Below are 9,911 nucleotides of genomic sequence, written 5' to 3' on the forward strand. Positions count from 1 at the left end.
TCTCATATTCTGTAAATAACTGCACTTACTACTCATATTGTCATTACAGGATGATATGAATCAATGCTGCTGTTTCAGAATGGTTTTATTGGTTCATTGTAAGACTGCAGATGGAGAAGCATCATATATATATATATTAGTTAGCGGTATATTTTGATGGGATATAATGAAAATTTTCTACATGCGTGTTAACTGTCTTAAATATGATATGTTAAAGTATTCTGATATTAAAGCTAATAATATAAAAAAATTAATCTTGCAGCCCACGTGGAAGTTTCCTGTGGACCCCAGAACCATTGTGTTTGAGCACAAAATTGAAAATCATATAAAGTAGCATTGGAGTAAGATCTCCCGTGGATGTATAATGTACTTCTGATGTCATTTTTGGTCAAAAGATTGAGGTTGGTAAGATTTTCTGATGTTTTTGAAAAAAGTATTTTATTTTCATTAAGCTTTATTTGGTCAAAAATACAGTAAAACTGTAATATTGTGAAATATTTTTGCAATTAAAAATAATATATAATATATATGAATATTTATATATTTAATATTAAAATGTACTTTATTCCTGTGATGGCAAAGCTTAATTTTCAGCATCATTACTCCTGTCTTCAGTGTCACGTGATTCATCAGAGATCATTCTAATATACTGATTTGGTGCTCTGGATTTTATTATTATAATTATTATTATTATTATTATTATAATCAATAATGTTGAAAACAGTTGTGCTGTTTAATATTTTTGTGAAAACCATGGTAGATTTTTTTTTTTTTTCAGGTTTCTTTGATCAATATAGTAGCATTTATTTGATCAATTTTATGTGTTCTTACTGAAAAAAAAAATAGTTTATTCAAAAGTATACATTTATTACATTAAAAAGTAATTTGATTATTAAAATGTACAATTTGTTTAGAATAAATCTTACTCACCTCAAACTTTTGAACAGTAATGATTTGTATGATTTGAACCATGCATCGTAACCTTTTAGTTCACTCAGACTAAATAAAAAAGAATCAAATGACAGTTAAAAAGATACATACAAATGTGAGCCTATTTCATAGTGGTAGTTATTATCAAACTGAATGATTCTACCCAATTATATATTATGATGAACAATAAAGATGTTTGACTTGTATCTTACCCCATAACCTGTATATCTTACCACATCTTACCTTATAACCAATCAGGTTTTGCAGCAGTAATGTTGTTATTGTCTCTTGTCAGATTTATGATATTACATCTTATGCATGAAATAAATCAGTACACTCATAGTAATGTAGTGCATCAGTCACGAGGACTTGTGTATGAAGTATGCTGTAGAGTTTGTACAAGCGTGTCTTTGTGTCTTCTCATTAAGTAGTGTGTTTGCTTGTTGTCTGCATACTGTCAATTGTTTGTTTGTGTGTGTGCTGAGAGATGGATGGCCCAAAGATAAGAGAGCTGAAATAACGATTTCGTTCTTTGTTTCAGATGTGAATAGTAGGAAGCTACATCACAAAGTGAATGACAAACTCTGGCTGGTCGAAAATTACATTCGCACTCATGGAACTGGGCGTAACAGTGGTCCATCCCATATAGGCAATTTCCAATTTATAAATTCTGCTAGATTTATCTGTCACTAGAGCCATTATACTTTCACAGCCATAATGTATCATCACCTCATCTCCACCCCCTGGTGGTCATTGAGTGTACGACACCCCTGCACGGCACTGCAAGGCTAATGGACAGGTTTCCGTGGTGGGGCAAATGTTCAAGGTGCTATGCCAACTAAATTGTCAAGGTCCCAGTGCAGTTTTTCTAAAAACCCTATCATGGAAACTGGAAACTTGGATAATGCTAAAGCCACCATCATGAACCTCCCACAGCCAGTTAGCACTGACTGACATCCCATTGCTCTGGTGTAATTTATTTCTCTTTTCACAATGTAAACTGAACTGGTGGAAAATCCACTGGCTTGATATTACGTGTTATGCATATTGAATAGAGCATGAGTATCCATGCCCATTTGCGTGTCCTCGAATAAGCTCCAAATATTCAGTTTTTCTGGAAAGACCATCTCATATGTCCGCTATACATCCTTTAACAATAAGATGCATTTGCCTTCTCTCATCAATCAATATAAAAGTTTTTTCACGTGGTTCAGTTGTCAGAGTTTTTGGCAGAATGTATTTGGAAATTAAAAAGAAAAGAAAATGTAAATAAATAATTGTGAATTTAAGATAACCAATGTTACTTCAGTTCTCTCACTTTGGGCTTCTGGGTGTGATTTAAAAACCAGTAAATGTACTCAGAAATATGTAAATTAATATGAACCTGACTGACTTTCCTCTCTTTGAAAGCTACAGCAACTGAACCATCCCATTTGGAAAAAACGAATGATGTATTGTCAATACATTCTAACCTGCGCTACAAGCAACCATCAAAAAGACTGCTGTACATTTAATATCAATATATTTTAAACATTGCATATGTTTAAATATATTGGGTATGCGATTTTACATATGGAATATATTTTTAATATATTTGAATTCCACAACTTGGTGCATAGTCTTTCCATTCAATTTTTATCCACAACTCACTTTTGACTGGTTCTTTGATTTTGGTGTTTTTGAGCATGTGTCAAAGAGGGAGTAAGTGATTGCCTATTTTCTAAAGTGATCTTTTTTTGCCATTTGTTTGTTCTAATCAGTTCATTTATGTTTGGGCAGCACTCAGTTGTATGTTTATTTTAACAGCTCCATGTGGTCAGAACATCACCACAGAGGAAGGAGTCATCGTGTCTCTCCCACCTTGCAAAACAGGAGCTTGGATTGTCCCCGCCATCATGGCCTGCTACTTGCTGGTGGCCAACATCCTTCTGGTTAATTTGCTCATTGCTGTCTTTAAGTAAGTTAAATGAATATTTATATTATATGTGTTTTTTAAACAATGGACAGACTACAAAATATAGCTTATTACTTACAAATACCAGCCTTTTGACTATTGGCATAATTAAGTCAGGCAATCAAGTCAGTTTTTTTCAGATTTGTTTGTACTATGCATCAGCGAACGGACTGTGGGTGGTCCATGAGAACACCTTTTGAGGCTGAGATGAGTAAAACAATGTTGTATGCTGCTAATATTGGCTTTTATTCTCACAGTAACACATTCTTTGAAGTGAAGTCCATCTCCAACCAGGTGTGGAAGTTCCAGAGGTACCAGCTGATCATGACCTTCCATGAACGGCCTGTCCTTCCTCCTCCTCTCATCATTTTCAGCCACATAACTATGGTCCTCAAACACCTCTGCTGTCGCTGGAGGAAACATGATGAGGATGAGCGGGACTATGGGCTGAGTGAGTGTTAAAATGCTGTTGCAATATACTGAAAGCCTTTAAATGACAGCAGGAGTCGTTTTGTTTCTCAGATCATACAGCTAATGAGAGTGAAACCAACTCATGTCGAATTAAAGATTCTCTTTGATACCATCTTTTGCCAAACATGATTATTTTGTAATAGTGAGATATTTCTGTTCGAAAACATTAACTTTCGTATCTTATACTGCCATGCAAAAGTATATATGTTTCACAACGAAGACAGGGTTTAAACATTTTAAAATAAAAGTTAAATTAAATTAAACAGAAAACACATTGACTTCACTGTTATGATACAAAAAAGTGACAGTGACAAAAAACTCTCCCCCATAGAGCTCTTCATTACTGAAGATGAACTGAAGAAGGTACATGACTTCGAAGAGCAGTGCATGGAGGAGTATTTCAGAGAGAAAGATGACCGCTTCAATTCCTCCAATGATGAGAGGATACGTGTGACATCTGAAAGGTTAAAACATTTCAGACAGCACAACAGAACATTAACACTTTTAACTCTATTTTAAACCAGAGGTCTTCAAGTGTTTTATGGCAAGGACCCCCAAATATGATAATCCCCTTGCAAGAGATCCCCTTCCTAAAATATATAAGCAGTATATATTTTAATGTATACAGACCCATTTATACTTTGTGAGAAAAAATATTAAGAATTGACGTTGAAGAAGTTGTGTTCAAAATTACTGAATTGGCTTTTACATGGTCACTGAAGCCACAGCCAATTAAAATAATTTTGACATTGCATTTTATTTTTCTAACCATCATTAGAGTAATTTTAAATATATAAACCTGAAGGGAAACATTTTTTCAGGGTTTCCATGGGATCTTACAAGTATTAAAAAGTATTAAATTTAAGACCATAAAAAGTCTTAAATGGTAAGTATGTAATCTACAAATACTGAAGCAGCCAACTTTGCAAAACACAAAATTTATGTCACCACCAAAACTTTTGGACATGACTATATACAATACCAAAAGTAATATATCATTTAAAAAAATACATATTACAAGTGTGTTATATAAAAATACATATTACTTTAATGTTTATTACTATTAAAAAGCATTTACTCTCATGCTGACCAGGGCTACATTTATTTGAACAAAAATGTAATATGAAGTGCAACCATCACAAAATAACTAGATGTAGATTTTTGGAAAGGACCTTACAAATATTAATGGAATTGTCTAATCTCTGATCCTTCAGGGTGGAGAACATGGCAATGCGTCTTGAGGAAGTGAATGAGAGGGAACATTTCATGAAAGCATCCCTGCAGACTGTGGATATCCGGCTCGCCCAGATGGAGGAGATGATCGGCCGCATCGCTGTGGCACTGGAGCGGGTTGGTGGTATGGATCGAGGAGAAGTCAACAAAGCCCGGTCAAGGACATCATCTGACTGCACAGATACAAATTATATCCTGCGCCAGAGCAGTTTCAACAGCCAAGAAGGCAATTCCTACAGGCTACAGGAGTCCTTGGAGCAGGGTGGCGAAGAGTCCATTTCCCCTACATCTCCAACCACTCTGGCCCCACGTGTCCGCAGTCACTCCTTCTATGTAAGCCACTCCTCCAAGGACAAGAGCGGTGCAGATCGAGGAGAAGGCTACTTTAAAGACAGATTGTTCAGCCTCCATCGGGCCAACAGCTCACAATCTGTGTCCTCAGGAGCAGGTCCCAAAGAGTCCAAGCCCACACCTTTGAATACTTTATCTGTGGACCAGCAGCTACGCCCTTCTTCCTGTATAGACATCTATGTTTCTGCCTCAGAGGACGTCCCGCCCACTGAGAGCTTCTTGGAGCCCGTCCGGGCAGTTCCATCTCTTGCTCGAGACTCATCTCTCCATTCTGAGATCATGGAGGTGGTGCTCTCAGGGGGGCGGGACTGCAGTGGAAGGGCAGGGGGCAGCGAAAGACAGTCGGATGGCACGGTCCTGTTTGAAGACAGCGCTGCCGCTGACCTATCGCTCTGCTCTGCCCACCTGCTGCCGGATACCTTGCCCTCCTGGGACCTGGACCCCTCGCCGCCACCATCAGCCGGTGCTCTCGAGCGGTCCAAGAGCAGCCGTTTCCTATCCGCAGCAGGGCCTCTGTTTCTGGACGAGCCACCATTGGTTAAGTCGCACAGCCTGATGTTCACGTCACGTGGTTACTATGGTGGCATGGGCGTGCAGGTAAAGGCAGCCGAATATACCAGCATAACAGATTGCATTGACATCCGTTGCGTCTCTACCCCTTACCCTGTCCCAGAGAGGTCTGACTCACCTGGAGGCTCTTTCACATTCGATAAGCCCCAGGACCTGGGTGTCTCACACCCTGAGAGAGATGCCGAGCTCAGTCACGCAGAATCTGATCCAGAAGAACATGCAGAGGGGTCAGCACACACAGGTAAGGGGGGTCAAAGCAGCAGTGGGGGAATAGGTGCAGATCTGGGCCTGGGCCTCGCACTGGGCCCGTTTTGCTCGCCGATTTCTAGACTAGAGCGTGCAAACAGCTGCTCCTCTTCGGAGGAGTCGCACTCCAACATCTACTCCCGAAAGAGCTTTTCCATTAGTGAGAAAATGGACAAGGGTCGTGGAAGCTCCAGGAATCCGTTCCAGAAGGCCAGAGCTGGGGCAAGGCTGGAGGGTAAGACAGACTCACTGTCCATGAGGAAACTGGCCAAACCCTCAGCGTTCCAAAGTTTTGATAGCAGACACAATTACACGTGATGATGGCAGACAAGTAGTGATGCCATTGTAGATCTAGTTCCTGTAGGATGGCTCTACCTCGTTTAAAATCCAAGGGCCAGTCCATTAATTAGTACTGTCTGAGTGAGTAATTAGCTGTACACTGGAATGTTTATCATAGGTATCAACTTCCTGTTAATTTTCTGTTATAACACTGCAATGCAAAATCAGATTTTCTTTAGTATTCATAGATTCAGAAGATGACCACTGCCATTAGGCCAACATTAGTACCCAGTTGAGGGGAAAACCTTGAAATTAAGGGCCTGTTAACACTATGATGAATGTTCGGTATGATAAAAATAATAATTTGAATGAATAGCTGTTAATGCAGAATTTTATCTTTTTGAGTTTTTGTAATCTTTTCCATTGCACTGCAAAGAAAACTGGCCAACCAATAAGCTTTTTAGTCACATGTCCACAGCCACTGCTGTTACATAAATTACAGCTTAAGGGTTGGTCACTCATGCAAAGAAGTTTTGCATTTTGCTGCATTCCAAAGTTCAAGTTTGGTGAACTCTGAAACCGTGAAAGTGTGTGACCAATAGAAGACTGATACGTAATGGCATGGCCTCTTAGCTGAATTAAAAGAACATACATTTCATGCAGTGCTACAGGAAAGTGGAGTAGATTGTATGTTTTACATTGTAGATTTATTATTAATTGTTGTGTGTTGAATTTAAAAGACGCTGCAGAGTGTGACGTCATATCATGACTGTTGCAGTGTATGAAGAAAGTGTGACCTCTGCTTTAGTAGCGCTCACCTACAGACCATTTTGCAGATCCTTTCTCTGTTTCAAAGAAATATTAAATAGCAGAGCAAGGATCTGGAACTGGCTCTAATGGCTCTGTACTCTTGTATTTGGATTTGTTTGATATACACCATAGCGAATTAAAAAAAAAAAAATCTCAACGGCTGTTTGAAAACATGTAAATACAAATACCAAAAATTTGACTTATTTCTCTTTGACGAGCTTCAGAAATGAAAAGTATTAAGTAAAAAAGCATTTTGTGTACCAGAACATTTCTCCTAATCTGTAAGCGTCACCTACTGTCAGGGAGTGCTTTTGTATTTTAACAGACAAATTGCACTTGCAGCTGAATTTTTGTGCTGAACATTTGTGTTGGTGTGAACAGGCCTTCACATAACCTTGCGATGCAAATTACTGTTTTAGCTTAAGTGAGTCACCCTCATCACAGCATGAATAATGTTCTCTCTTTATAGACTGATTTCTTGAGTGTATCTCCTACAGGCCAGATAAAGTGATGGTTTAATTCCAAAACAATTTGAAATTTAAATGAAAACAGGACTTTGACAGTTACAAAATGTAATGCTAAAGTTTGTTGTGTATACGAAGATTTGTTCTGTCATTTAAAACCCACACGCCAGATTAGACAAACATACACATATCTTCCCTAACATGTTGAATGTGGAATATAATTAGTTTTATTATGAAAGGATTAACCTTCTTGGAGCCTTGAAATATCTCTTGGCCCATGTGGGTGTATACATCTGCATTCAAAAAGCTTCATAGTCACACAGCATTCAGTAATGTTATATAAGGTGTCCGTATGCAGCAAAAGTTTGTGCAGAATTTCCATTTTTGTTATTAAACAGATAACAAATTTTAAAGTGTTAAATGATCATGTTTTGTCTTTTGCAGTCTGCTTTGTTCCAAATATATCACAGCAGGGTGCCCATTTGAGTGTATTTAAATAAAAGTAACTGGTTGAACCCTACACTAACAGCATGTTTGCTATGGAATGCTAGTTTAAAGCTTACTGTGCTGTATATACTGTATACTGCATACTATTTATTAATAGTATGTGGTAGAAGTAAACAGTATATGATGATAAATGTTTCAAACAGTAGTATGCTACATTGTTGTCACATAACATGACTATATTGCAAGTGTAATTTGGAAATACGTATTTATCTCAGTTTTGTATAAAAATATCACACAAATGAAAAGTCAAGCATACTGAATTGTCAGCTACACTATTACGCAGTGTGTTCAGATTGTATCCTGCACAGGTAGCAGGTAATTTTAAGTATTTCCATTCAAGTGCTGCTGTGGCAAAAATATATAGTAGTATGAAAGTATGCCATTCCAAACATACTTTTCAGACTGTTGCAAGGGTTAAAATGTGTAGAGAACCTTTCCAAAATGGATTTTAAAGCAAAACGCCTGGTTGTCTTTATATGAGTGTATGTTGTTTTACACAGAACAGGTACTATAAACTTGCTATGCAAGACACCACAGAGAGTTGGTCGGTCGGTCAGTAAGAAGTGTAATGCACTTTAAAGCAGGAGTTCATTATGCACACCAGTCTCATCACTAATCAATCTGATTGTGCAGTGTTTAATTCGGAACGATATAAAAGCACATCAGCACAGTTGAGACAGGGACCCATTCAATGTTAAATATGTCTTTAATGAACACAAGTACATAATATTCTCTTCTATTTTAAGCAAGTTATATGCCTTGGCAATTTTCTTCCTCTTTTATGGTTGAGATATATATTTATGTTTGGTTTATTGTTTATGATGGGGGAAAAATATTGTATTATAGTGGGCGTTTAGAAGGATAAGGAGATCTGGACAGACTTGTATTTAAAAATGCATATAAATCAATCAATCATTTTTTTTTTTATTAAAGTAGATTATTTGCTACTCTACAATATGCTGTTTTAAATTGATTTTCATATTAAATCAAATGAAAGTGCAGGTTTAAAGCAATACAGAAATGTGATTTGTATCTCCCGTGTAAAATTTTAATTAAATTTTAATTTATACTTTAAATTTATACTTTTCAATATAGTCACTTTTTAGTAAATGAATTACTTGAGCCATTCTGATTCCACCACACGTATCACTCATAGGATGTATTTTATTTGCCTTACCAATGTGCAATACTGCTAAGAGATTTGAAAACATTTATTAGTCACAGTGTTCTGAGATGTAGAAGTATGCACTCAGTGTTAGAGCTTGTATGTGAACCAAAAGCAAAATAATAAAAGACATGATTTTATTTTTTGTGCATTGCAGTAATTCTAATCACTGTGGTTTTCATATATCCAATGATCTTAATATCAGTATTAGTAAGACATTCACTATGTTGATTGGATTTGCTTCATTTTATATGATTTCAAACTTGATTTCCTCTTTGGGCCATGTCTACAAGATGATTATACTGCAAAGAGCTTTAAAATAAAGGTAAAATTTATAAATGAACAATACATGGGTCCTTAAAATATGTCCATGCTGTATTATTTTGGGAAATGTCATTTAACAAACCCTCTTGTTGGACTGGTTCCAGCAAAAGAAGACAGAGGGAGTTATGAAGTTAATGGATTGCAGTTTATCTCACTATCGCCTGTTTTGCTCTCGTTAAGAGTTTTTATTTGGGATAGAAGACCGAGCATATTTATGACACTTGTTTTTCCACGTGTAAATGTTTTGTATATGATCTGTAAATCTTTCTGTGGATGTAAAAAATGAGTTTAATATAATAATGATAGGATTTTAAGAGAGCATTTCTGTGACTGATAGAAGACATTACACTATGACAACCTACCCAATGTGCCAAAATGACATCACAACTTATAACTTTATGTACAGTATTTTCTTAATATTTTCCTATATTGTAGCATAAAAGGTTGTGAATTGTATACCACTTTTAGTCAAGTTCCCCCCACTTCTTTTTAAACTTATTGGTGAGCACTTGTCTGCTAACAAGTACAAGCACATGTTTTCTGCAATAATGCTGTAGTTTGAACGGAAAGGTCTTAATTTACTTAGTGTCTTTTTTAATGTGTGTTG

General features: G+C 36.8%; 1 protein-coding gene across 14 annotated transcripts in view; it reads left to right on the plus strand.

Moving 5' to 3' along the window:
- Positions 1 to 9,911, plus strand: part of LOC109079703 (transient receptor potential cation channel subfamily M member 3-like) — a 126,436-nt gene extending 116,525 nt beyond the window's left edge. For 8 of the 14 annotated variants that reach the window (XM_042754771.1, XM_042754763.1, XM_042754775.1 and 5 more), the window contains 5 exons: positions 1,472 to 1,579; positions 2,737 to 2,887; positions 3,142 to 3,335; positions 3,687 to 3,819; positions 4,570 to 9,911. In XM_042754771.1, the coding sequence (XP_042610705.1) occupies positions 1,472 to 1,579; positions 2,737 to 2,887; positions 3,142 to 3,335; positions 3,687 to 3,819; positions 4,570 to 6,073 (2,090 nt within the window). In that variant the 3' untranslated portion in view covers positions 6,074 to 9,911. The remainder of the gene's footprint in view (positions 1 to 1,471; positions 1,580 to 2,736; positions 2,888 to 3,141; positions 3,336 to 3,686; positions 3,820 to 4,569) is intronic. The other 6 variants (XM_042754793.1, XM_042754783.1, XM_042754797.1 and 3 more) reach the window with 1 other exon arrangement.

This window comes from Cyprinus carpio, chromosome A5 (genome assembly GCF_018340385.1).
Source record: "Cyprinus carpio isolate SPL01 chromosome A5, ASM1834038v1, whole genome shotgun sequence".
NCBI classification, from domain to species: Eukaryota; Metazoa; Chordata; class Actinopteri; order Cypriniformes; family Cyprinidae; genus Cyprinus; species Cyprinus carpio.